The 27973-nt window shown below is 55.4% G+C and overlaps 1 protein-coding gene across 4 annotated transcripts; it reads right to left on the reverse strand.

The window, feature by feature from the left end:
• Positions 1-135: 135 nt before the first annotated feature.
• Positions 136-27844, reverse strand: FCHO1 (FCH and mu domain containing endocytic adaptor 1). Of its 4 annotated transcripts, XM_033401468.2 has the most exons (29): positions 27774-27844; positions 22907-22951; positions 22584-22672; positions 22107-22181; positions 17481-17572; positions 16342-16416; positions 15051-15192; positions 13502-13654; positions 13156-13260; positions 12006-12104; positions 11817-11913; positions 10680-10724; positions 10488-10566; positions 9730-9754; positions 9283-9340; positions 8621-8799; positions 8514-8538; positions 8088-8139; positions 7438-7529; positions 6771-7046; positions 4785-4897; positions 4588-4675; positions 4324-4432; positions 3457-3612; positions 3007-3139; positions 2365-2564; positions 1660-1715; positions 985-1149; positions 136-424 (listed from the first exon to the last, which is right to left on the reverse strand). In XM_033401468.2, the coding sequence occupies exons 4-29, from the start codon at positions 22131-22133 to the stop codon at positions 402-404; spliced, it is 2664 nt and encodes an 887-aa protein (XP_033257359.2). In that variant the 5' UTR covers positions 22134-22181; positions 22584-22672; positions 22907-22951; positions 27774-27844; the 3' UTR covers positions 136-401. The 4 variants fall into 4 exon arrangements, with proteins under 4 accessions (XP_033257359.2, XP_012391179.2, XP_033257361.2 ...); XM_012535725.3 differs by lacking the exon at positions 22584-22672; XM_033401470.2 differs by lacking the exon at positions 9730-9754 and having other exon boundaries at positions 10676-10724; positions 27774-27837.
• Positions 27845-27973: the final 129 nt, after the last annotated feature.

Raw genomic sequence — 27973 nt, forward strand, 5'->3', positions numbered from 1 at the left:
GTATCGCCCCACACGGGCTAGGTGGGGGTGGAGGGGCAGGGCTAAGGATTATTAAGGATATTAGATTTCTCCCACCCATCCGTCTTTTCTTCCTCTTCTCTCTGGCGATGTGAAGGAGACTTCCTGGAGCAGGAAAAGGCTTGTTATTTATTTTATTAGAAAATAGAGTGTTTATTTAAAGAACATTAAAAGGCCAAGGACCTGCATGAGAGTTGGCATGAGCAGGAGTGGATCTCAGGCTCAGCCAGTCTGAGTGTTGGGATCCTCTCCATGGAGTCAGGGCCTCAGGGGAGGCCAGGGTGGGGGACCCTCGGGTCTAGCAGGAGGGCCAGGGAGCAGTCAGCGAGCACCAGGACGCAGTGCAGAGCTGGGGCCAGTGGTGCTGGTCGGCCTCTGCAGGCTCAGCAGCTCACCAAGTACATCCCTGTGGAGGCAGGGTTGTGAGGGGTGCGGGGGGGGGCCCTTGCCCCTACCCTGGGATCCCCCAATCCTCTTCAAAACACCCCCCGTAACTCACTGTTCCCACTGCCCCATGGACCCCAGCAGCCCCTTGTGGGGACGGGAGAATGGGGGTGGGGATGGGTGCACCAGAGGGGCTGCTGGCTCCCTGCCTTGGGTTCTTGCAAGGATGCCGGCCAGGGGACACTTCTTCTTTTATTGGCTGCACCCGCGGCATATGGGAACTTAGCTCCCCGACCAGGGATCGAACCCGTGCCCCCTGCAGTGGAAGCTCGGAGTCTTAACCACTGGATCGCCAGGGAAGTCCTGTAGGGGACACTTCTTGATCCCTCTCATTGGGGCCCTGACCACCCCTCTCCACCTGTGCCCCCCATCTTGGGTCTCCAGGCCCCAACACCCACCTATCCTTTCCAAACACCCCAAATGCCTCCCCCACCCCCGCACCCTGGCAGAAGCAGGGAGTGGGGCTCAGAGCCCGGCCTGGTCTTGGCTCCGGAGATGCGCAGCGGCAGGGCGAGGGCGTACCTGTGGCGAACCTTCTCTTTACCAGTGACATGCGGTAGCCACTCCCCACCAGCTCCAGGTCCACGCCGGACAGAGTGGCCCCCTCGCTGGTGAACTGAGCAGCCACAGGGCTGGGTGTGCTGGGCCCCGAGCATGGCTCCCAGCTGGCAGACAGGCGGCCAGAGCCTGGGGAGGTCTGAGGTCAGCTGTGTCCTGTTCCCCGACCCCAGTCCTGCTGTGACCTGGGCTCCTCCTCAGCCCTGCACCCGAGCCCTTTGATCTGTGGCTCTGTCCCGTTTGACTTCCTCTTGTGTCCTGCACCCTTTTCCTTTGGCCCCACGGGGCTGTGTGTGGTTTGCAAAGGAATCCTGCCTCAGGGCCTTTGCACCTCTTGTGCCCACCCCTTGGGATGCCCTCTCCTCCAGCTTCGTCAAAGCCCTTTCAAGCTTTCCTTGATGGCTACACTGCCCTGCTCCTAGCACATCCCCAATCCTCCCCTAGTTCGTTTTTAAAATTTTTTTAGCTGTGTCGCGCAGCTTGCGGGAACTTAGTTAACCGACCAGGGATCGAACCTGCGCCCTCAGCAGTGAAAGTCGAGTCCTAACCACTGGATTGCCAGGGAATTCCCTCTCCCCTAGCTGAAATAAGCCTCTCCCACTTGAGACCCCCACGACCTTAAGCACAATCATAACTCACCCCCTGTCTCGGACACATCCGGAAGCTTCCATAGGAGCCTCTTCTCCTCCAGGTTCCTGGCATCAAGAGAAGCTTGGTCCGGTCTCCACCAGAAAGGACATTGGGAGCCCAGGGTCCCAGCTCAGTTGCCCCTTGGCTACATGACCCGAGAAAGCCGGGTCTCCTTCCTGGCCTCAGTTTTCCCATGTGTGAAATGGGGGTGGGGTGTGGAGCAGCTGGTTCCTGAAGGCTCTACAGCCTTGCAGCACTTTTAGATGATGCGTTTGGCCCTATAAATTTGGCTTCTTGGTGGCAGGTTCTACCTTTTGTACAAAACAAAGGCAACATTGTGCAGTGACTGAAAGCCAGGGACCACCAGTGGGTGGCTGGGTTGAAATCCTGGTGGAACCTAGGTAAGTGACTTAGTCTCTGTGTGCCTCAGCTCCCCCTCCATAAGTGGGGATGATGGTGGCCAACCCCTTGAGGGATTGCTAAAAGCCCCAAGCCTGTCAGTGTGTGCAGAAAACAGGGAACAAGCCTGACATGTAGGAAGCTCTCGGTGTCAGACATTATTATTGCTAGTAATATCACCCTTAGCTCCAAGCAAGGTGAGCCCACAGGGAATGGTCAGGCCTAGGGTGGACCCTTCAGTTGGTGTATCAAAGGGAGCTCTGCTAGGTTCTGGGGGCACTGCTGAGCTTCCCCAGGCCTCCCACATGCCCTCACCAGGTGGCAGCCGGCTGCAGGCGGACGTTGGTCACAGGCTCCCCTATGGGCAGCAGGATCTGGACATTGGTGAGTGGCGTGGACACGGCTGTGACACCAGGCCGGTAGCAGTACTCCACCGAGACCTGAGTGAGGGTCGCCCCACACTGCCAGTGGGTGCTCAGCTGCAGAGGCACGGACTGGGGACCGGGGCGGGAGAACTAGGGGAAGGGAGAACAGGAGAGAAGACACGGCTTGAGCCATCCTGTCCTGCCACACCGCATACTATTCAGCCACACTGCCCCTGCCATGCCACCCGCCATTCAACTGACCTGACTGCACTGCCTAGGACACCCCAGGGGCTCTTTGTTGATGAGAGGCTGTGTTACAACACGTCTCCAGCAGAGGGCAGACGAGTGCCCCATTCTAACAAAGTCTTGGGGACAGGTGCCAGCTGCCAGGTCCTGGGATCGGACCTCTTCTAATCTGCACGATGGGGCCATCTGCACTAGTGGAGGCCAGGCCCCCCTACACTGCCCACCCCGCCTACAGCTCACCCCACGGTCATTGCTATCAGCCTCCATTTCTGCTGCCTGCTCACCCTGTCCCCATCCACCATCCCCTCCCTGCCCCCTCTGCCCACCCCCCATCCACCTGGCCCACCTGGTACCGCAGCAGCACTACGTTGTAGTAGGAGGCAGCTGGATTCTGTTCTGCCTGACGCTGCAGGGCCTCAGTCAGAGCCGCCATGTTGAGCCAGAAGTCTTTGGTCTCAGGGTCGCTCTGGGAGGGGTCACTGCAGAGACCGGGAATAATCACCCCAACCCTCGGGAGATGCCGTCCCAAGGGCCTCCAGCATCCAACCTACACCAAGGGCTTCCTAAAGATGCAGATTCCCAGGCTAACCTTGGGACCAATAAAGCATAACTCCCAGGGAAGGGCAAGGGTGGGAAGCAAAAGACAGAAGGAGAGTGAGTTTCAGAGAGGGAGAGCAGCTTGCCCAGGGTCACACAGCAAATCCCGGGAGGCAGAACAGGAATTCAGAGCTGGGGTGCTCCTGGCCCCCACCAGTCCCTGGAACCCCCTAACTTTTCTCCCTTTCCTCAACAGTACCTGAAGAGCAGGTCAGCATTGGGGTGGAAGTGCTCAATGGGGGCCGTGTGCACGAGGCGGAAGCTGAGGACCGGTGGGGGTGGGGTTCCGCTGAACACGCGCACGATACCAGCAGGGAAGGTCATGGTCAGCTCCCCAGTTACTCGAGCCAGGCAGCTGGTGGGGGCGGGTGGTGAAGGCACTGGGCGTTGGCTCAGGGCTGTGCCTGGCACCTCACGCTCCCCTCTCTCCTAGTTTCACTGTAGCCTGTGGTTCACCAGGTCCCTCAGAATCAGCAAGGCTCTGACCATGGCCAGCCTCCCAGCCCCAGCCTCCACCTCTTGTGTCCCTGCCTGGACAGCAATCCAGACACCAGGAAGAATCCACACTGGGCTGAAGGAGACAGGAACACCCCCTTCTCCAGTTCTCTTTTCCCCAGGCCACCAGGAAGCTCAAAGCAAAACATTCAGTTTTGTAACTGTCCTCAGCTTAGGTTTCCGGTCCAATACTCTCCTCCTCTTTGTGGCTTGATCTTAAGGTCTTTTCGGCTGGGCACCCCCCCCAGATTATCCCTGGTCCCTCAACTCACCCTTAACCTGCCCCCTCCACAGGCCTGGCCTCTGGTCTTGCTCCCTTCAGTTTGACGCCCACAGCAGCCTCAGAGGAGTTCCTCTAAACCGTGGCTACATCAATGCCTAGCCCTGCTCAAATGCCTTGCATGGTTCCTACAGCCCTCAGGATGGGTCTGGTTGTTTAGCTCAGTGTTCCACGGTAAAGCAGATCATGAAACCCATTTGAAAGCTGTCCCTGCCGGAACCTAGATGCACAGCCCCCAGGGAGCCCTATGTTTGCCTGTCACCATCTGCACTGTGCCCCACCACTGTGTACCTGGGGTTGTGGCCACGGAAGTAGGCGTGGACATACTCAGTGAAGGCAGTGGCCACGGGCAGGGCATCCTGGGAGCCCAGGACCACAGGGCTTGGGCCCCGGGAGACTCCTGGGGGTGGCAGGGAGGGAATGAGGGACAGGCAGAGTGAGCACAGGTCCCAGGCTCCAGAACCCGCCCTCTGCCGACACGGCCTCCATTGTATCACTAAGCCACACACCCGGATCAGAGAAGGTGAGACTGAGGCCCAGAGAGGACCCACGTACCATGTCCTGTCTGGGATGAGAAGCTGGGCCGTTCTGGGATGGTGCTGGGGGCTGAAGAGCCCAGTGGGGAGGGGCTCAGGGAACGAGACTGGAAGGGAAGAAGATAGGCCAGCCTGTGAACACCCTAGCAGCAGTGCCCCGATGCTGACCCTGGAGGCGACCCCCAGCCCAGCTCCTGCCACCCCCCCTCACCCTACCAGGTCCCCGTTGCTGCGCATGAGGGGACAGGATGCTTTCCTGGAGCGAGGTCTCCGGGGTGGGGCTGCCAGGCCCTCCCTGGCTGCAAGGTCAGCAGGTACAGGCATCAAGTCTGGGGAATGAGCATAAGAACAGACATGGCTGAGCTGCTGCCTGGGCCTCTCCAACCTCCGCAGGGGAGGAACTCAGCCCCAAACTGGGAGTTGGGCTTATAGGAGGAGACCCCCTGATGGTTGGGAGTCCTAGGGCTACAGAGAAGGTGCTGGACAGGACTGTAGACACCATCTGCAACCCTGAGTCTCCCAGACACTACACTGGTGGCTCAATAAGGGGTGAGCTCCCCATCACTGGGGGTATGCAAGCAAGGGGTGGATGCTCAGGAGGTAGGCACTCTACGGGGGGGGGGGTGAGGATTTGGCAGAGGCATTTTACCCAACATTCGGCAGTTCCAAGGGTAGTCTCCCACCCTGGCTTGCGTCTGAGTCACACCCTTCTAAATTAACTAATCATGGTGTGGTGTAATACCTAGGTTCCCCTCGCTCTCTTGCTTCACTAGTGTCCCTGCTTTGCTCCATCTACAAACGCTTACTCGCCCATCTCCCCTCCTACCTACACCCCAGGCTGTGCCAAGGTTCTCAACAGGGTTGGATCCTTCATGATGCTGGGGCCGCCCTGCATACTGTAGGGTGTTGGACAGCCTCCCTGGCCTCCACCCCTCAGACGTCAGGTATACCCCGCCCCCAAGTGGTGACAATCAAGTAACAGTGGTGACATTGCCAAGTGTCCCCTGAGGGGCATAACTGGCCCAGTTGAGAACCTTAGTTCTACAGTAAAGCGCAGACAGCTTTATCTGTCTACACTCACAGTCTACACTCACTCCCCTGAGCCCTCCCTTGAACCAGCTCCAACCAGGCTCTTGCTTTAACCAAGGATGGTACCAAGCCCCCCACCCACCCCGTCACCACTGCTGGGGACCTCATGTGGTCACAGCCCACAGTCCCACTGACTCAGGCCCCCAGGAGCCAACCAGTAGCCAATCCCCTCCTTCCTCCCCCGCTCTAGCCCTGCCCCTGCTCCAGCCTGGGCGCTCTCCTACCCTCTCCCTGGGCAGCCTTCCATCCCACTTCAGCTTGCTGATGTCTTCATACAGCTGTCCACAGGGTGCTCCAGCCTGGCCTCCCCCATCCACCTGCCATCTAAAGGCCCAGCCTTGACACGCCCCCACCCCAGCTTCTTCCGCCCCATCTTCCCTGCTCTTTCTGCCCTTCCCTCTCCTTTCAGCTGCCCTCAGTCCCTCTGCCCTGATTCCTCTGTTCTCCGGGTCCCGTGACTGTCTTCTGGCCTTCTCCCCACTGTTACCCCATCACCACTTACCTGGACTCACCTCCCTCGTCTCTGGCTCTCATCCTTGCCTACCAAGCGGTCAGAGAGAGCCTGCAATCCGAGCAGGTTCCACCCCTTCTTTGCTCACGGCCCTCCCTCCTGTGGCTCTGACCCTGCTAGGGGTAAAACTCACATTCCTCCCTGGGACCACCAGCCCCCGCCTGATCCCATCTCCCTGCCGACATCTCCCCCTCCACTCCCTCCTTCTCCCTTCATCACTCTGCTCCACCCACACTGGCCTCCTAACTGTTCCTCAAAGGGTCTTGCCTGCTTCCACCCCAGGACCTTTGCACAGGCTGTGCCCTCTGCTGGATATGCCCTTCCCCCCCCATGTCCATATGGCTGCGTCCTCACCTCCATCAAATCCCAGCTCAGATGTTCCCTCCTCAGGGAGGCCCTACCCTTCTGAGTCCTTACCAGGCACCTGCCACCTCCTGCCTTGTTAAATATCCGTATCACTATTGTCCCTGCAAGAGTGAGGGTTTCTGCCTGCCTGGGTCCCGGCTGTGTCCCCAGCACCCTGTTCAGACCCTGGCCACATTAGGTGCTCAATCCTCCCCCAGGACTCAGATAACTCTCAGACTAGGGGTGGAGGAACTCACCTCCTCCAGCCACAGCCTCCACCCCCCAGGGACCCGGGGATGGTGCGAGGGGCTGTGGTGAGTCTGATGGCAGCAGGGGCTGCGTCCCCCTCGCCTCTGGGGGCGGCACCCTACAGGTAGGTGGGCTCTGTGGGGTGCCTGGGCGGGGAACCCAGGAATCCGGGGAGGGGCCGGGTGCCACGTGGGACGGTGAGTCCAGGCCAGAGTCCTCCACGTTCTCGGGCGACGAGGAAGAGAAAGGCGAGGGGCTGGAGGTGAAGCCGAGACTGCTAGAGCCTGGGGGAGGGAAGGGGGCAGCCAGCTCCAGACCCCACTCACACGGAGTCCCGTCCATCCTCCCGCAGGCCACGCCCATGTCAAGGAAGGTCCGCCCCCATTCGATGTCTCCCCCACCCCCCCTCCACCCCAGGCCATGCTGTCTGGCTATTTTCACCTCCACTGATGCCTGCCTATCCACTCACTGTCATCCTCACTCCCACGAAGGCCACACCTTCTCGCCGGCTCCGCCCATTCGTGCCATGGCCTCGCCCACCCTCACTTTGACCCACAAAGGACCCCCACAGTCCTCCCTCCGGCCTGGCCCACGGTCCTGAGCCTCCTATCCTTGCAGTGGCCCCACCCTTCCTCCTGCTGGCCGCCCGCGTCCCCGAAGCCCCACCCCCATCACCTGTAAAATCTTCATGGTCAAAGGCGGACTCTAGGGGAGGCCCAAAGAGGTTCTTGGAAACCTGCTCGTCCGATTGCAGCTTCTCTGCACAGCTGGGGACAGAGAATGGACAAGAGGGGCGTTTCCATGCCTCCTCCCACTTCGGGACCTTTGTACTCGCTGTTCTTGGTCTTGAGCTCTGTCCCCCACGATCTCCCTGCGGCCACCTCCTGCTCCTTTTCAGGGCTCAGCTCAGAGTCCTCGCACCTCCCCTGCTACCCCTCCACCACGGCCCCAACTAAAGTCACCCACTCCTGTTTTCCATCACATTGCCTGCTTCAGTTTCTTCACAGCACTTGGAAGCATTGAATATGCTCTTATTTACTATTTAAAAAATCTGAGCCTCTAGAATGGGACTCTGAGGAGCACCTGTCTTGGTCATTTATCTCCAGAACCCAGCATAGCACAAGTACACATAAGGTGCTCAATAAATGTTCATCAAGTGAATGACTGAGTGGTCCCTCAAAGACGGCACGCCCTTAACTCCCTGCCAGGATAAGAGAAGGGGAGTCAGAGACATGGGGAGGCAGCAGGGGAGGAGGAGAGAGGCAGGGATGGCCCTCACCTGCCCACTCACGTGGGCCCAGTGCCCCACCTCCCATGGAACCCACCTGCCAGCCCTTGGGGCAGATCGAGGCCTCTGTAGTTTCCCAGCGGTGTCCCCTGCAAGAGATGCACCTCCTTGAGCCCTTCTGTCGCCAGGCCTGCACTGCTTCCCGCTCCACACACCAAGGAGACCGAGGTTTGGAGCTGTCTAGTCAGCGGCCCAAGGTGACCAGCAAATCAGGCAGAGAGGGGTTCGAACCTGAGCCCACTTGTCTCCAGTTTCTGGCTTCTTTCCCAGCCCCAGCGATCCCTTTTGGCTCTCATTTAATTCTCATAATGACCCCATTTTATAAAAGGAGATCAGAGTGGGTAAGCAGCCTGCCCCAAGTTACACAGCAGAGCTGGAATTCAAACCCACACCCACACTCCAGGCCCAGTCTCCCTTCCACGTGCTCCTCGTCAAACTGAAGACCCCTTAACAGGCTACTCACGTGAAGAATGGCGTTTCATGGTGCCCTGTGGACAAAGGGGTGGCATCAGGTCGGTGGCATCCAGCCAGCCCCACCTGCCCCACGCACAGCACCTCCCCACGCCTCACCCCTGGGCCAGGAGGGAGGATGAGGCTGCCAGCTGTGGCCCTAAGCTGTGCTGCGGCTGCCTCGGGGCTGCAGGTTGGGGCCCGGGCCGGGGCGGGCTTGATATGCACGTAGAATTTGCGGGGCTCGTCATCATCGAAATCGGAGTCGCTGGATGAGAAGCGGGAGGGCTCCGCTGTGCGTGCACTGCAGTCAAGGGGCCAAGCGGATTCTAACACGGGGTTTCCCTCCAGTCAGCCCTCAGATCCATCTCTTCCTGCTCACATCCCTTCGAGGCACTGCACAATTCCATCTCTCACCACTTGCCACCCTTGCCTTGACACCATGTATTTGCCATTCTCCTCCCCCCACAAGCCTTCATACAAGCATGCCCTGTCCTAACTAGTAAACTCCTATTCAGCTGCTAAACCCCAACACCGGTGACCCCCTCCTCCAGGAAGTCCCCTTGGCTCCCCCTCTGGGGTAACCAAGCTCCCCTCTCTCCCTCTTGTTCAGCCCTGACCCCGCAGGGGCGAGTGTCTGCATTTTAATCTGCTTGGTTCACAGCTGGAGGCTCCCCTCAGGATGTACACAGAGAGGGTTGCTAATGGTGGGCGGATCACTGTGGACAGAGCTCTGTCCTTGCTGTGCCAACAACTGCCCCCAGAAGGCGCCAGGAGGATATTGTTCTGGGTCACATCAGGCCGGACAGTGAAACCTTCTTCATCCACCTCTGGACATGTCTGGAGGGACAAGTGGTGAGTGAGTCTCTTTGGTACCAAACCTCCCATCTCACCCTGCCATGCCCCCCTCCACCTGTGGGCCCTGACTCAGACCGAGAAACAACCCCAATGGCAATAACGATCTTCTCGCAGTTCGTGGGCAGGTTCTTGGAGGAACAGAACATGCCGCAACCTGTCCTGAGGGGCAAATCGAGGCTAAGAGGGGACATTGGTCCCTCCCACGTGGTCCGTGGGAGTTTGCAGCCACGGTGGGATTTGAACCTGGTCCCTAAGCTGTGCTACCTCTTGCCCCTTGAGCTCCAGGCTTGGCTTCCAGGCCTGGGCGGGGGCCAAGGTGGGAGGGACCCCTCCCACTTGCAGCCCGGCCTGGCCCCTCCCATGGCACTCACCCCTGAATCGGGCTCCAGGGAATCTCTGGGAATGCAGAAGGAGGTGTCAGTGTCAGCTCCCCCACCTCCTCTGGCCCTCCCCTCCGCCCCCAACACCGGACACGGAACCTGGGGCCAGCCCCTGGGCTGCTATGTTGTCCTGAACTAGCCCTGCAGGTGGTGGGAACTTGGGGCTTGCTTGGGGCCGGGGCAGTGAATCTGGAGTTAGCTGAGCACGGGGTGTTCTCAGTCAGCTTGGAAGGGGAGGAACCCTGGAGTTAGTCTGAATGTAGGGCTCACCTCGGCAGGGAAATAATGGGGCTAGCCTTGGCAAAGAATCCTGGGCTAGCCTGGGCAAGGGTAATCCTGGGCTAGCCAGGGAGACCATGGGCATAGGGAGGAATGTGATACCCGTCTGGGCAGGGAGACTCTTGGGCTCATCTTAACAGAGCAAGAATTGCCAGGCTAGATTAGGTGGGGAAACAGTAAGGCTAGCCTTGACAGAGGGAGAAATCCTGGGCCAGCCGGGGAAGGGGGAACAGGCAGGCCCTGGTCTAGTCTTGGCAAAAGGAGGATCCTGGACTAGCTTGGGCAGTGGTAATATTGAGCCAGTCTGGGACAGAGGAGCTCCTGGCCTAGCCTGGGTAGAGGGACTCCTGGGCTAGCTTGGAATACGATTCTCCTGGGCTACCCTAAGCAGGGGCCTTCTGGGATACCCTGGGCAGGGGGAGGGATCTTGGGTTAGCCTGGGCCAGGGCTGGGTTGGGGTGCTTCCTCACACAGCTGCAGGTGGCTCCCGCTCCCGCCGGCTCAGTCCTGGGAGACGAAAGGCCTTGGCTCCCCGCAAACGTTTCATTGCTGAGGACAGATGAGGGGGATGCAGCTGAGCCCTGGGGGGTTCCCTTCCCATTCAGCTCTGTCTCCCTCATCCCTGTGGTCCAGCCTGGGCATCCAGGCCCAGACGTACTTGCCTTCCTGCAGGGCAGCCGCACTGTACGCCTCAAAGTCCAAAGGCCCTGAGACAGAAAAGATTGAGAAACTCAGCTGGGCGGGGAGACTGGGCCTGGCAAGGGTAGCAGTATACCTCTGGCCACACAATGGCACCTGGATTTGAGCTCAAGACCAGTCAGGGTCCAGGGCCTGAGCCAAGATGCTGAACCAGCCCCAGAGATGGTCATGAGTGGGATGGGCCAAGTGTTCTGGTCCTGCCTTGGATGGTTGCCACCTTGGGATGGACCGGAGGGGGCACTGCCTGAGTTACTTCTTCTACCTCCAGCATTTCTGCGTGGAACTTGGGTGGTTCAGGGGATGGACCATAAGTCTATGAGATGGGCTGAGCCTCAGGTGCCAGGATGATGACCTGGGACTCTCTCTCAAGGGTGATGGGGAGCCATAGAGGGTATGTAAGCAGGAGCAGGGCATGACAAACCTGGAGCCAGTGAAGGGCAAGAGTGGGGGCCCACACAAGGAGAGGTGACCTGAGCTGGCGCTGAGCTATAGAGACAGGAGGGAGAAAAGACAGACCCTAGTGGTTGACTAGAGCTAGGGACGTAAACTGTGTACCAGCATCTACTGAGTACCTACTATGTGCCAGGTACACATTTTGCCCTTTATCTGCATCAAATTACTGAACATTCACAACACCATTAGGTGGGGGTTATTATCATCCCCACTTTACAGGTGAGGAAACTGAGACTCAGAGAAGGCAAGACAGACGTCCAAGGTCACACAATGAGCGACAAAGAAAAGACACAAACCCAGATGTGACCCCAAAACTTTTGCTCTCAATTCCTCCTCAACTCTGTATCTGGACATTTTCAAATTGGTCTTCTGCTCAACAACCCTCAATGGCTCCCTTGGGCCCTCAGGGAAAAATCTGAAAGGCTGAGCTTGGCATTCAAGGTCCCTCTGGTATCCAGTTGTAAGAGATTTACACATCAGATCAGGCAGCAGATCCTCTTCCTCTGTGGGCTGCTGAGTTAGATTTGTCATCAGCCCATTTTTCTGATGAGGAAAACGAAGCCCAGAGAGGTTCATTCTCTTCCCTCTTGAGTCCTGTTCCTTCCCTACGGCTCCACAGCCCAACCCCCACAGATGCCCAGACTCACCAGGCTTCTCCTGGCCTGTGCCCTTGCTCTCTGCAAACTTCCTCAGCAGCATCTCCACGCTGATGTTTTCTATGTTCTGCTTAAACTCCTCATGTACCTGGGCCAGGCGGACGAAGTGTGTAATCAGGCAGGGCCAAGGCCCTCTTTCCCAGAACCCCAGCTTCATTCCCCACCCCTGGCCCCACTCACCTGCCCAATCTGCACATGGGTGTCCTCCACTGAGTGAGCATAAGAGCCCAGCAGGGCCTTCATTTGCCGCAGGTGGGTCTCCTCCATGGCTTGGAAGCGCTGAGGCAGGAGGGGAGGGGCAAATGGGAAGGTGGGGCCACAAGGAGTGGCTATGTGACCCAGCCTGACCAATAAGGATGTTCCAATCCCCTGGCCTCAGTGATTGGTTTGGGGAAGAGCTCTGGGACTTCTGCTGGAACCATGGAAGAAAACACTTTCATACCCTAAGTCAATGTGTTGGTGGATGCATGTGGGGGCTGCTGGTGGCTACTTTGCAATACACACACACACACACACACACACACACACACACACACACACACACATCCGGGAGGGTATGTCTGCCTGGGAGTAAAGCCCTCAGGGAGAAAAACAGACTTGAGAAGCAGAGAGGCACAACTTCCTGTCAATGCCATTGGAGCACCTGGATCCAGCCGTACCTGAAGCTCTGCCCCCTGAACTTTTCAGTTCCCTGAGCCTATACGTCTCCTTGTCAGTTTGAATGAAGATTTCTATCACTTGCAACTTTCTATCACTGCAAAATCAGAAAAAAAAATCTGATTCTTAATCCTGAGATCCCAATCTGCTTTTCAAACATTTGGGTAGACAGAGACCCAGAGAGGTGCAGTGCCTTGCCAAAGGTGGCAGAGCTGGGGAGAGATGGAGGCTGGACCAGGAATCCAGGCTTTTCAGCTACCATGACATGTCAGAAGACTCTTGGCTTCTAAACTCTGCACTGTCTTCTTCAAAAACCTCATCAGTGATAATAAAAATAATAATACTAATACTTCATAGAGTGGTTTCTATGCACCTGGTACTGTCTGAAAACTTCACATATGGTGACTCATTTAATCTTCACAACAATTCTATGAGGCAGGTACTATTACTGCCCCGATTTTACAGGTGGGGAAACTAAGGCACAAAACTGACTTGGTTTTTGAAATAATAATAACAGTAACAATAGCTAAGTGGCTCTAGAATTCTACGGCTTTAAGCCTGTGATTCTAAGGCTTCTGGAGTCGAGGGTTTGGAAGGTTCTGGACTTCTGGGGCCAGAGCATCCTGGGCCCAGGAATGTGTAGGTCTCTAAGGTACAGATGCCTGGTTCTTACCAGAGCTGAGTCCAGCATCTTCTGCTCGAAGTCGGCACGGGCTGAGTTGTACTTCTCCACTGAACGCCGCAGGCTCTCTGCTGCCTTCTTGGTCTTGGTCTCTGCCTAGGAGGCACAGGGAGGGGACAGAGTTGAGAGGGTGACACTCAGGGCACTTCCCCCGGCCCCATCCCCCAGCAGGTAGACTCCTTGGGGTGCCCAGCATGTATGTGGTTCATGCAGGTTCAATGACCATCGCTCTGTGATATGTTTTCACTCTCCCAGCAGGCAGCTCCGTCACCCCTCGGCAAATTCCTCTGACCTGTGTGGGCCAGCGGTGGCTGGGGACCTGCAGCTGTGTGCCCACCTTGTCCATCTCCTTCTGGCTGGTGCTCTCCCTCCGCAGCCGCTCCTGGTCCATGCAACGGTTCAGGTAGTTCTCGCGGGACTTGGGCAGGAGCTGGCTGACGCCTGCAAGGACCTGCACAGCGTCCAGGGTGCCCACTGCTTCCTCTTTGCACTGTGGGAGCGGAGAAGAGCATGCGGGGCTTCCACCTGAAGCCCCTGCTGGGGTACAGGACCTGAGCAGACCCCAGGTGTATGCCATGAAATTCCCAGCTTCCCAAACTCTGTGGGATTCCAGGTCCTAGAGAATACTTTTTCTGAGTATTCTATGAATTTCAAAAATGTTAACTCTTTAAATAGGTAATATTTACACATAATTCACATTTCAGAAAGTTTTAAGGGATGAGTTCAGGTAAAAAACTCCCATTATTACCATGATACTTCTCCAGAAATAACTGGCACATGGACCATCAAATGTGCCCATTTTTTATGACAAATGGCAACAGTCCATACTGTTAAACTCAGTTTTTTCCACTTAATAATTCATTCCCAAGATTGTTCCATATCAGCCTGTAGAAAACTTCCTTGTTCCTCAATTTTTTAAAAACTGTGGTAAAATACATATACAATAAAAGCGGCCATCTTAACCATTTTTAACTGTACAGTATGAAGTACTACCAACTCCCTTTTTTTTTTTTTTTTTGCGGTACGCAGGCCTCTCCCTGTTGTGGCCTCTCCCGTTGCGGAGCACAGGCTCCGGACGCGCAGGCTCAGCGGCCATGGCTCACGGGCCCAGCCGCTCCGTGGCATGTGGGATCCTCCCGGACCGGGGCACGGACCCGTGTCCCGTGCATCGGCAGGCGGACTCTCAAACACTGCGCCACCAGGGAAGCCCCCAACTCCCTTTTTTAACGGGGGTTAAAAAACCACAGACTCAAGACTTCCCTGGCGGTCCAGCGGTCAAGACTCTGCACTTCCACTGCAGGGAGCGCAGGTTCGATCCCTGGTCAGGGAACTAGGATCCCGAATGCCGCACGGTACGGCCAGAAAACGAAACAAAACAAAACAACAAAAAAAACCCCTGCAGATTCTAGGGATCTGTAAATGCAAAGCCTTTATGACTCTAGAATTCTAAGCTTCAAATATTTTGGGATCCTGAGAGTCTAAGGTCTGGCTCTTCCAGAGTCTAGAAACGTCAAATAACAAGATCTGTATCCCCTGATGCTCTAGATCAGGGGTCATTTTCACACATCACAAAATATTCTTCTTTTGGTTTTTTTTTCAACCACTTAAAAATGGAAAAACTATGCTTAGCTCGAGGGCTGCACAAAACAGGTGGTGGGCTGGTTGTGGCCCGCGGGCCGTAGTTTGCAGATCCCTGCTCTTGAATTTTGAGACTGAAATTCACCAATGCTCAGGTCTGTGAGATTCTGAGTTTGATGTCGTGGAATTAACAGAATTCTCAGAGGCACACACCAGGGGCTGGAGGTTCCAAGGCCCCAGAAGTCCTGGGATCCTGGGAGCCGCTGGCATCCCGCATCCACCAGCCTTGTGGTACCCACAGCACACACCTTCTTGTGTGCCTTAAGCTGTTCCTCGCCGTAGCGGAGCACGTCCTTGATGAGGTCCTGCAGCTTCCGTGTCAGCTCCAGGTGGCAGAGCGCCAGCTTGTCTGAGGAGACTCGGAAGACCTCCCAGAGTGGGGCGAAGGTCCTGGAAACAGGTGGGGTCACACATCCCGGGCCCAGCAGGCCCAGCCCCCCAGGGACCCCTCATACAGCATGGCTGGCATTGGCTCAGGCATCTAGTGTGTGCCGGGCCCTGCTAAGCATGAACACATATGAATTCATTTAATCCCCACTGCAGTTGTGTGAGGTGGGCCTGTGGCAGATGGGGAAACTGAGGCATGGGAGGCTCCATAACTCACCCAAGGGCCCTCAGCAAATGAATATCAGAGCTGGAATTTAAACCCAGGCCGAGGCCCCGCAGTCCTCTGTCTGGACTCCAGGCCCCGCCTGATACTCACAGGCAGCTGAGACTCAACCTGCCCAAATCAAGTTTGAGGGGCTTTCCCACCTCGACAGAAGACCCCTCTGGCCTCCCCCCTGCCTTTGCTCTCTGCTGCCGCCATTTCGGCCCCCGACAGAACCTTTGCCCCACGGGAGCCGCAGGGAACTTTGCAATGCCAATGGAACCACATCACATCCTGGTTTAAAAGTCACCTGTGCGTTGGGGCCCTGTGGCCCCTTCCCTCTATTTCTCCCCTACTTCATCTCCACTTTGTCCAGGCCCTGCAGCCATGCCAGCCTCTTTGCTCTTCCTTGAACATGTACGGTGCGTTGCTGCCTCAGGGCCTTTGCACTAGCTGAGCCACCTGCCCGGGTCTCTGTCCTGCAGACACCCCCATGGCTGATTCCTTCGCATTACTGAGGTCTCGGCTCCAGAGATAGCGGCCAGCCTCTACTGCTCCTGTTCTCTTCCTAGCACTTTTCTCCCTGGGAAAGGACTTTGTTCATGTTTGTGGTTAACAACCATCTCGTCACACATCCCAGATGTACACCTATGAACAGGGCATGAAGGTGACTGGAGGCTTTATCTGTCTTGATTGCCCCGGGCCCCCTGGTGCCTTGAACAATGCCTGGCACACAGTAGGTGCTCAGTCAATATCCAGTGAATGAATGAATGAACTAGTGAATGAATGAACTATATTCCTCTGTCCAATCAGCCCCATAAGCAGGGGGATGACTCCCTGTTCCACATCTCACAAGCGTGAAGAGATGTCCACCCAAGGGCAGGCTCCTGTTGCCCCCCCCCAGCGCACCACACCCTTGGCCACTCCTGCCCCACCCAGAGCCCACTCACCCCACCGAGGTCCCGTTGCTGGCCAGCTTGGAAAGTTTTGCCATTGCCTTCGAGTAGGTCTCTTCGATGGTGGCCCTGGGTAGGAGGACAAGGTAAGGATGGGGAAGGTTCTGAGCACACTTGGGAAAGGCCCCACACCCCTGGGCCTCAGTTTCCCCATCTCAAGCATCTAAGCAGTGTCTCTCCAGGAGAATGATACAGTCCCCTGACAGGGGGAGGTGTTCTGGAAATTCATGGGAGAGGTTTTAATCCTTAAGTAAAAACATCAGTAGTAGTAGCAGCAGTAGCAACAGCAGATAAACAAATTTTTAAGCACATAATATAAATGTTTTATATGCTTTGTCTCCTTTAATTGCAGAAGACAAACTCGTATTTCCTCTTTCCCTCTAGACACTGCTAAATGCCTACCTAATATCCACTCACATTTTCATCCTAATAGAACCTCAGTTTTGTTTGGGGTAGCAGTGTGCCCAGTTAAAACCAGTTACCCATTGGGGTATTTTCTGAGAGAGGCACCCGTGGGGTAGCATAAGCAACAGTGGATGGATCCAGGGTCTGAAGGCCCATGAAATAAAGAGTGGCCCCTGTCCTGTATGGCTGCGACAGGTCCCAAGTGACAGCCACAAAGAGAAAAACCTGGTTAATAATCCTTTGGACTTTCTGCCCAGATTTAACGGGCGTTCAGCTGCTGAGAAGCTGGGGAGCAGAGGCTGCCTTGCCATTTGAGTTTATTATGTTTTCTCAGACGTCGGAGCATTGACATGCTGAGATGCAGATTATTTCATTATACATGATTTTTCTTTTATCATACTCAGGGCCCCGAGACTGAGTTTTCAAAATTCTCCTTGTAAGTAGGTCATATTAGCGTCTCTTCAGGGGGAGGCGTTAGAACCTGGTGATCGTCATTTAAGATGGGGCATGGGGCTGATAGTGTTGAGAACCATTGGTTCGGAGGGTCTTCAAGCCCATTTGCTTCCTGGAGACCCCAGGGGCCTGGATCCTTTCTGGCAGGGTGTGGTGTGGTGGAAGGATGGAATGGGCAAGGGAAAAGGGGGGCACCAGGGTTGGGGCACAAGATGAGCATGGCTGTGTGGACTGTGGGACATGGCCATGGGGTGGGTGGGGCTTGGGGACCTCACCTCTCCCGGATGAAGTCAGCCAGCTCCTTGGTGGAGATGGGCCCCTGCTTCACGCTGTGGTACAGGACCTCAAAGCCATGGTTCTTCTCTCCCTGCAGGGAATGGGGGTGGAGATTGAGAAAGGGGATGGAGAGGACATCAAGGTTACCTAGCAACAGGGGCTGGGCTGAGGAGCTAACCAGAAGAAGTCCATCCTTTTGGTTGTAGGGATTGGTTCAGGCCTGAGCCAGTCAACCTGTTGCATTTCCCCCTCATCACAAGGATTGGTTCATGGGCCTTAATTTGGTCCAATCAGAAAGAAGCCTGGGAGAATTCCCTGGTGGTCCAGTGGTTAGGACTCTGCGCTTCCACGTCAGGGGGCCCGGGTTCCAACCCTGGTCAAGGAACTAAGATCCCACAAGCCACGAGGCGTGACAAATAAATACATAAATAACAAAATTTAAAAATAAATAAAATAAAAATTCAAAAAAAGAAAGAATCCTGGGATTTTTCTCCCACAGTTGAGGGAGAGACATTCTCACTCACTGGTTGTCTCTCTCTGTCACTATCTTTCTGTCTTTGTGTGTGTGTGTACCTCTGCCTCTGTTTGTTCCTTTCTCTAACAGTCTCTTCCCCTGTTTTTCTCTCTCTCTTTCCATAAATGATTGTGTGGTCACAGGAGATACTGGAAACCAAGTGGAAACCATGAACTTTGGAAAGAAGCTGAACCTGAGAGGGTCTGAATAAAAAGTGTGTTGAGTAGAGTTGCTGGATCAAACCAACCCTGAAAGCCACACTACTGCACAACTTTTCCATTTTATGAACTAATATGACCCCTGTTGCTTAAGTCACTGTAGTTGTGTTTTCTGTTCCCTTCAACATGAAAACTCCCTCTCTGAGAACCCCACAAAGCAGGATGCAGGTCTGACACCTCTCTCAGGACCCAGCAATATCCAGTACAGGGTGGGGCACAGAAAGGGCATTTCAGTTTGTCGAATAGATGGACAAAGTTATTTTGCTCTTACCTGGGACTGGTGGGAACAGAGCCTCTACCCTGGTGCCTGCTGATGCCTTGCACCAAACCTCTTTCCTCCTAGTTCTGGGGTCACCATGGTGGGAGAGGCCAGGCCTGTGCTGTGTGATCCAGATCAGTCACTGTCTCTCTCTGAACCTGTAGTGGCTCCTCATTAAGATGGGGGCAGGGAGTCACCTACCTCTCATATGGGGATGAAGTAAATACCAAGATGATCCACATCACGGTCCCCTAAAGCCCCAAAGGCAACCCTAGTTTCTGCTGATTCATGGTATTACTTAGTTATCATTGCTTTAAGGTGGCTCTTGTTTCTTCTCCAAATATATTGATTTAAAAGGGCAACGCTTACCACTATTCTCTTTTTTCTTTTTTTAAAAAATTTTTTTCTTATGTTTAGGCCACACCACACGACATGTGGGATCTTAGCTCCCCGACCAGGGATCAAATCCATGCCCCCTGCAGTGGAAGTGTGGAGTCTTAACCACTGGACTGTCAGGGAAGTCCCTACCACTATTCTAAGTGGAAAGCCAGGACCCCTTGCCATAATGAAGGGGACGGGAAAAAATAAGGCAACGACTATGTTTTAATGCCAGCCCGATCCTGTCACACGTGAAAGGCAACATGTCTGAACACTGAGCTGTCAGTTAAAAAGGGTGATCAGCTGTGGTCGGAGGGAAGTCGAGATATTTTAGCACCAAATGGGGCCTTGTAATTTGACTGAAAGAGGAAGCTCATGGAGGGATCCAATGTTATTTAATTCCCAACACAAATCTCTAAAGTGGTCCCTTTGGGAGCACTTCACAGACCCTCTGGAAGTGATGGTTTCCTCCATCCTCCTCCAACCTGAGGGGTTCACCCTCCCAGTTACCTGGAAGCTTGAAGGATAAAGCCAGAAGTCACCATCAGATGATCCCTCTTGCTGTGCAAATGGAAAAATGGAGGCCAAGACTGGGGAAGACCCAGGACAGCCTCTTGGCCTCGCCAGCAGATAGCAAATGGTGCAGACATGCTGCTCTTTCCCACCACGGTATCCTTGCTGGGGCTGTTACTGTCACCTGGCTCACTAGCCTGCAACTTTCTCAACCCATCCAAATTCTTCCACCTCTCAAGGATCACTGCCAGGCCCTCCTCCTTCAGGAACATTCTTAGACCCTCCTCAGACCCCCACTTTCCAACATGCATTGTTGATCCCTCCAGCTCCCCAGGAATATATTTTCTCTTATACTTCTTTTCTTTTTTAATTTAATTTTATCTTTGGCCTCGGCTTACGGGATCTTAGTTCCCTGACCAGGGATTGAACCTGCACCCTCAGCAGTGAAAGCACACAGTCCTAACCACTGGACGGCCAGGGAATTCCCTAGAAACATACTTTCAAGGCCCAAGTGTCAAATCCTCCTCTTATGCACTGGGTCACTCTGAGCCAGTGACTTCACCTCTCTGGGTCTCAGTTTCCTCATCTGACAAATGGGGACAATGACAGCACTCACCCCCCAAAGGACTTGGTGAGGTGAGGCTGGTACAAGACACAGGGCCTCCTGCACAGTGCTGAGGGCTCAGCAAACAGCCCCAGCAGGCCTCCGCCCACCCTGCCCAGGGGATCCTCGGGTGAGGCTGCACCAGGCACCGCCGCCCAGGCCAGCATCTGGAGCTGACTCAGAGCCAACTGCTGGCCCGTTTCCCAGACCTGGCAAAGCCCCCAGCAGTGTCTGGCTCCCCCAGGCTGGGCTGGCAGCCGAGGGTCCTGGGAGGGGCTGTCTCGGGCCTGTGTCTTCTTTCAGAACTTCTGGACTCCAATCTTGCTCCCACGCCAGCCCCAGAGAGATCTTTCTAATACAGCTTGATCATGTCCCTCTCCTGCTCACACTTCCCCCGTGGCTCCCCAGTGCCGTCCATGCCTCCAGACCTGACTTGGTCCAACAAGACTGGGGCATCCCTGTGTGGCTTGATTTCCCCTGACTGGAGCCCCCTTCAGGCCAGTCAGGGCCCCACCGTCACCCAGCAAAGAGTCACCAATACTAACAATAGATTAAAAAAGAAACATTAATTAAAAGAAACAGACATTCCAGGGGTACTACCTTAGTCCTGGGAAAGCAGGAGTTTCATCCCTCTTTCCCAGATGCAGAACCTGAGGCTTTGAGATGCAAAGCCACCTGCCCAAGGGCTCCCAGAAGAGCCCAATTCAAATCCCAAAGTCAAAGCTCTTATCCACTGTGTACCAGGCTATCTTTGGAAGGAGGATTTGGGGGTGGCTTCTATTTTCTCTTTGCTGGTCTGAATTTTCTGCAGCGAACTTGCATGCCTCATACAATGAAAAAGAATTTAAAAGAAATGTAGGTGCCGCATGCCATTAAGAGAAATTTAAAATAAATGTAGGTGCCGCTGTCAGGGCTCCAATACTTGGGCGACCACCGATCCTCAAAACGGTCAACCCCCACCCCTTACACAGATCACCACAGGGCCTCTGAGAGTGGCAGCACTTTGATGGGGTCACACAGCCATTCAGAGGCAAATCCAGGGACTCTGACCCTTGGGAAGGAGATGGAGGTCCGTTCCCCCGCCACCACTCCACAATTGGCAAGGGGATGCAGCCCCTTTAAGAAAGCAAGTGCTAGTAAGAGGAGCCCCAGCTGGGGAGGGAGAAAGGCCTGTTGCCATGGGCAACGGGTTGCCTAGCAACTGAGCTTCCTCTGCAAGCTCTGGGCTTGCAACTGAGGAAGGGGCTTTCTGCCCTGGTCCTTGCCTGATTCTCCTGTTCACACATCCTCTGTGGCTCCCCATTAGCCTAGCTCTGCGGGAGGAGTCCTTGTGCCCTCAACTGGCCACCCAGTGTCACATCTCTGGATTTCTGCCCAGGCTGCTCCCCCTGCCCAGAATGCCTTTCTGACATCCTGGAAAATCAGCCTTCAAAGCCCATGGCAAACACAGCTCTGTGTCCTTGCTCCTCCTCTGGGCATACCCAAGACTGGGTTCACCTCTGACCCTACAGGGCTGGGTGTATCTTACTGGCTCTGTGTCCCCCAGACTGGAGGCTTCTCAGGGTCAGGGCTTGGATGGAATCTCTTGGGAGGTCCAGCATCTCCCAGAGTTGGCTGGGTGTGGGGTGGTGGTGACAGGGAGGGAGGGAGGGAGTGAATGAATAAAAACAAGTCTGTCTCACTTGGCTCCTTGAGTCACAGTATGTGGTCCCCAGCTTGGAGGGCAGACAGGTGAGTGGGTCCCTAGGGGTCAAGTGAAGAAAACCCCCCAACTCTCCAGGATGGGGAAGATGTGGAAATTCCCTGGCTGGAATGATCCTGGATCCTGAAAGTTCAGTCTGGCCCTGGGTTTGAGCCCTGACTCTGCACTTTCTCACTGGGCAACTTCGGGTGAGAGATTCCTACTCTGGGCCTCAGTCTCCCTGTTCAACCTGTGACTTGCCCAAGATCACAAGGCCTATGACATCTGGGGATATAGATTCAAACCCAGCCTGACTTTTCCCACTTTAACTTCTATCCCCTGCAGATCCTCCATCTGCCCAAGACTCTGCCCACAAGCCCCCAGGTCCCTCCATCTCCATAAAAGCCCCCACAGCCCTTCCAGGAGCCCCCACCAAAGTAACAGCGGATCTTACTTACCCAAAAATACTCCCCAAAATATGACATTCTGATGGCCTCTATGGAGACCCCCGAAGGCTCCCGTCTGGTGCCTGTCTGAAGAGAGAGGCAAGTTTGAGCTGTAGTCATAGCCAGCTCGGGCCTGAGGAAGGGAAATTCCAACTGCTCTCCTTGTGGAGGAGGGAGAAAGAGGATGGAGAAGGAACCAAAAACCCCAAGGCTGGGAGTATGCCAGGGCCCCTGAAATGATACAGCTCTGGGCATGGTCCTCAAGTAGCCCCCAGCCTAGGGGGACAGAGCTGGATACAGATGCCCAAGCCCTGTTGGGTCAGACTAAATGAAGAGATACGGGCTAGGGGAGCCTAGACTAGAGGAAGGGGCATAGGGGTTGGGGTTTTAAAGCATGAATAGGAGTTCATGGTCAGGGATGGGTAGAAAAGCTCTAGGCCATTTCACATATGGAAAAACTGAGCCCTGCCCAGAGGGGAAGCTACTTGCCAAGGTCACACAGCCAGGAAATGACAGTGGATTTGCACTCGTGCCAGCTGAGTCCCAACCTGAGCACTCAGCCCCACGCTGGGCAGCTCCTGTGGGAAGAGGGTCTGGTGAGAGGTGGACACTGGGACTGTGATCGGCCACATGGCAGTCGGGGTCCTTGAAGTGCCCCTAAGGTTCCCTCGGGGTCTCCTGAATCCCTCTACAACAGTCTCCATGTCATGCACACTCCTGTAATGGACAGCTCATCCCTCGCCATGGTGACCCAGCTGACACTGGTGCCCCTATGAGTCCCAACCCTACCCCCTGGAAGCCAATATGTTCACCTGGTATCTGAGTCACTGTCCAGCTCCGTGCCTCAGTTTCCCCATCTGCAAAACAAGAGGGAATGCCTAGAAGGGGTCTTGCTGGAGGACCCCAGGCCTCCCTGCAGAGGGGGCAGGGCCAAGCCACCAGAAGAGGGAGGGACACTTGGTGTCCTTGGCATGTACTTGAGGTTGGGCTTGTCACTGGAGCCCGCAAGCCTCATCCATAATTCATGACCCCGCAGGCAGCTCAGCAGCAGCTGGGAGCCCAGGAGGCACAGTAGCAGCAGGGACGGGGCTGGTGACTGCAGGATGGGAAAGCTCCCTGGGCCTCACCAGGAAAGGACTGAGCAAGGACCTTGGACAAGGCTGCCCCTTTCTGAGCCTCAGTTTTCTAATCTTGAAAGTGAGATTAATTCGACCCATTATCAGCTAGCCCCTGGTCACTTGACTTCTGTAAGTCACCCAGCACCCACCATGTGCCTACCTGGCCAGGACAATACCAGGGTCCATGAGATGATTCAGCCCTGGGCCTGCTTCCTGAGGAGCCCTCAGTCTAGGAAAACAGAGCTGAACACAGATACCCCAGTCCTGCAGGGTCAAAGCTGAACCAAATGGAGGAACAAGGACTGGGGGACCTGGACTAAAGGAGGGGGCGTGGAAGTTGGGGTTTTAAAGCATGAATAGGTGTTCACCAGGCAAACAATTATTTGATTCAACAAACATTCCCGACCACCACCCTGTGCTGGGTGATGCTGGGGCCCCTGAGAAACTCTAGCTCCTAGTGTAGCCCCTGAGGAAACCCAGTCCAGCTGGGGATATGCTAAGCTGACATCCCAAGGGGGAAAAGCCCTAAATTCCCATCTCATTTCTTAGTTCCTGGCCATGACCTAGACCCTGAGCATCTCCAAATCCCTTAGAGTTATGCTAACTGATAAGGGAACCACTAGTCCCATGTGGCAACTTAATTTTAAACTAAATAAAATTATATACAGTTAAACCCCTAGTTCCTCAGTTGTGCCAGTCTTGTTCCCAGGGCTCAGGAGCCACATGGGGCTGGTGGCCACCCAACTGGAAAGCGCAGATAAAGTTCTGCTAGACAGTGCTGCTCTAGAGGATCCCAGGAGCCACCGGGCCCAAGTTCCCCAGAAACCAAGCATCTTGCTACTGTTTTTACAACTCCCATTAGATTGCCCCTCCCCCAACATACACTGAGCACGAGTGTGTGTGTGGCGCTGTGCCCAGCTCTTCACAGGTACCACACATTCATTCAGCCTTCACAACCACACCGCAAGGCTCAATCCCAACTTTACAGATGAGGAAATTGAGCCACAGAGAGGTCACTCACTGGCCCCAGGTCACTATGATTTTGTCCCTGACCTGTCTGCAAAAGAACTCCTGTTCGAAACTTCCACACATGGCTCTGGATCTCCATCTTCCCCCGACCACCCTGCCATCCCTCCCGCCACTCAAGAGTCGTAATGGGGGTCAGGGTGGCAGAGCAAAGGGTGGCCCTGCGCAGGCCCCAGCCCGGCCCAGGAAGTGACACCTACTGTTTCTCCTGAAACCCGGGCCAGGTAGAAGGGTCTCCCTTCTGCTCCTGAGCGGGGCAAGGAGGGGCAATGGGGGCCTCCTGGCCTGGGCTCAAACTCACCAGACAGTGAATGGGGCCAGAGCCCCTGTCAGCTGGGGCAGGCACCAGGAGAGAGCCACGTGGCCCCTGCCACTTCCGTTAGCACCAAGCAGAGGCCCCTGTGCCTGGGGGACAGGAAGCTCACCCTGCCCCGCCCACGGCCCAACAGCCACCTCCCCTCCCCCTCCAGACAGCACCCATGGGACCTCCCTGGCACCGTGCAGGTCCTGGGCGGATAAACTGAGGCCCCTAGCCAGGGCTATTATTACCAAGCAAATAATCTTGACAACAATTGTGGAATAACAGTACTCACAAATTGAGCACCAACCCTGGGCTAAACATTCCACACCTCACCATTCTGAGGGGGACCAATGATGCCTGCTTCACTGGGGGAGAACCCAAGACTCAGAGAGGGGAGTCCACCTGCCCAAGGTTGCACAGCCCATGAATGGGAGCACCAAAACTCGAACCCAGGGCCGCCTGAGGACGCTCATAGGCCAGAGGCACTTTTGCTTTCATGGGCCCCTTCCTCCAATAAAAAAAGAGAATTTAAACTATATTTTACAATTACATTTGGCATAGAGACGAATATATTAATACCATATATTAAATGTTTGCTTTGACCCCAAAGCTTGTTTTTTTTCCCCTTCTGATTTTAAAAGAAGTTAAAACACCTTTACAGACCCCTAAAATATTGTGCCTGAGACACGGTGGTCACCGTGTCTGATGAAGTCAGCCCTGTGTGAACCCAGGTCTCCCAGCCTCCAGAGAGCCAGGGCAAAGTCCAGAGATGGACAGGGACTTGCCCAAGGTCACACAGCAGGTTGTCAGTGGACCTGGATGTCCCCATCCTCTGGCTGCTGGAATTGGGGAAGAGTCCTTCCGGGAGGTGGCTGACACAGGCTCTGGGTGCTGCCCAGAGATCTACCTTCCCCAGCACCAGTTCCCAAAACCTTGGGGCTTCTTGCCGGTTCAGAATTAGAGCAGGTCTCGGAGCAGATAAAACAAGACAGGAACCAAGTCAGCAAAGAAGGCAGGGCTCCTGTTCCTGATGGGTTGTCTGGAGCTCCTGACCTCTCACTTGGTGGCCCTGGGCTGCCCCTGACCTCTCTGGGCCTCTAAGGTTCTGCGAAACAGGATATCATTTTGTTCCCCCTTGGACTCTTATTTGCTCACAGTAGGGCCAGTTTGGGGTTTTTCTCTTCCTTTCCTGTGACTGGCCGCTTGGATATGCTGTTTCAAGGACCAGCTCTGTCATGTGCTTCCTCCCCTCTAAGGCTGACCACCAGGGCTGTGCCCATTTACACAATCTGGCTTGATTCTCACAATGGCACTTGGAAGCAGTATCTCATCTCAGCCACTACCCCAATGAGACAACTGAGGCACCGGCCCCATGTCACACAGACTGGGCTGTGAACGGCATCTGAGCTTATGCTCAGGAATTTTTCAGTCCTCCCGCCCTGGTCTCCTCCCTCTCCATCACTTCACTTGGAAAACACTTATTGAGCACCAACTGTGTACCTGACTACCGAGCTCTGGAGACACAGCAGGCAATACCCTTGCAGACTTCCCTCTCTCCTACCCCTGCCCCAACCCGAGTCAGCTGTTGACCCCATTTATGCTCACTAATATTGTAATTAGTATTATAATTACAATATTATAATAATTATAATATTGTATGATAATGATTGTAGTATTATAATGATCATGTCTGCACTTGCAGCACTCCCATTCTCACAGTCTGCTCTGATCTTCCAAGGGCGATTCAGCCCATTTCACAGAAGAACACATCAAGGTGCAGAGGGGCAAAGCCATGCACAGGAGAGCTGGGTTTGAACCTGGGAGCGTTGGACTCCCAGCCCCACCACAGGGAAAGAGCCCCAAGGGATAGGGGTTAGACTGGCCCAGTGCCTCCCACCTCCTCCTGCCCAGGATCTTGCCCAGGTACCGGCTTTGCCCCTGGTGTGGGTGAAGGTATGTGGGTCAGGCTGTGCCCCGGGCAGTCCAGTGGGTGTGACCAGAGTGGAGGAGCCCCTGTTCTGATGATGGCAGCTTGGCAATATGTTTTATTGTCTGGCAGAACAACCCTTCCAGCAATGCCAGAATGTGACATCAACCCATTTTGCAGTGTAGTAAACTGAGGCTCAGAGGCCAGCAAGGCATATGGGGAGATCTCCAAACCTATTGCTCTCTCTCCTCCAACCACCAACATCTTTAGCAAAAGGGTGGAGTTACATTTGGCAAAAGATGGGGTGGGTGGGTTTCAGAATCTGTAGAATACAGGCTCCAAAGCCCACTTTCAAAAAAAAAAAAAAAAAAAATCAAGGCTCAGGGAGGTCTGTCACCTGCCCAAGGTCACCAGTGAGTCAGGTCCATCCAAAGCCACCTCCAGGTCCCCACTGCGGCTGGGGCAGGCGAATTCTGGGATCTGAGGCAGATGGAGGGGCCACCCACCCCCCAACACTCCTCCGCACTTCACTTGCAGCCAGCCTCCAGCAAGATCCTAATTTACGATTTATTTTAATCCCTGGGAACAGATGCTCGCTGCCCAACCCCACTGAAGCAGGGACCACCACCAAGTCCATGCTCCAAGTCTCTCTAAGCCTGGCCCGGCAGGCAAGGGACCCCACACTGACCCCTCGCTAGAATTCCAAACTTGGGGTCCCTGCAGAGGACGCCAGTGAAAGGCCCCTCCACCGCCCATCCTTGTGCTCGGGGGGGCTGGAAAAGGACACTCTAGAGGAGGGACCAGGGGACCCCCAGCTCCTCGGCCAGGCCTAGATCGGGGTTCATAGCAGAGAAAAGGGGTTCCTCATCTTGGTCCCCAGGGGTCTACAGGCCAGAGCTGGGAAAAGGGAAATTGGGACCCGTTTCGGCTGTCCTGGGTCCCAGGCTGGAGGGAGAGTGGCGTCCCCATCTCTGCCCCGGAACCTAGACCCAGATCCAGGCTTAGAATAAAGGGATCTGGGGAGGGGTCTCGCGCTTCATAGCTGCCCCGCTGCACGCTCCAGTTCTAGGCCAGGAGATGGAGGATTTGGGAGGGGTCTCTAGCTCCCTCCGCGGATCCCCGATTATCACGAGGGAGCGGGGGGAAGGACGGGGAGCCCACTGCGCAGCCCCCCCACCCCCTGTTCTCCATCCCTCACACCCCGCCGCGCCTTTGACCCCCGGGACCGCCGGGCTGCCAGGCGCGGTGCGCATTGGGGGCTGCGCGGGTCAGGGGGTTTCGGGGGTGTCTCGGTGGACAGCACTTACCTCCCGAGCTCGGGCCGAGCCCCGCGCCCGCCGCCACCTGCGGCTCGGTCGCTGACACGCGAGCCCGCCCCGCCTCTCCCCTCCCCTCCCCTCCCCTCCCCTCCCTCCGCGGTGCGGCGCGGCAGCCAGCTGGCTCCGCCTTTGGGGCGTGGCCTGGAGAGTCCCCACCTCCGCGGCGGCCTGGAGGCAGGGGCGGGCTC

The sequence above is a fragment of the Orcinus orca genome, chromosome 3 (assembly GCF_937001465.1).
Source record: "Orcinus orca chromosome 3, mOrcOrc1.1, whole genome shotgun sequence".
NCBI lineage: Eukaryota > Metazoa > Chordata > Mammalia > Artiodactyla > Delphinidae > Orcinus > Orcinus orca.

Coding starts and splice junctions, on each gene's coding strand:
- FCHO1 (XM_012535725.3), bottom strand. CDS start 22,133: ATGTCATATTTTGGGGAGTATTTTTGG. Junction 9,755..10,487: donor CGGGAGCCACCTGCAGCTGT/GTGAGGAAGCAC, acceptor CTGCATTCCCAG/AGATTCCCTGGAGCCCGATT. Junction 3,140..3,456: donor AATGCTGACCTGCTCTTCAG/GTACTGTTGAGG, acceptor CGGTCTCTGCAG/TGACCCCTCCCAGAGCGACC.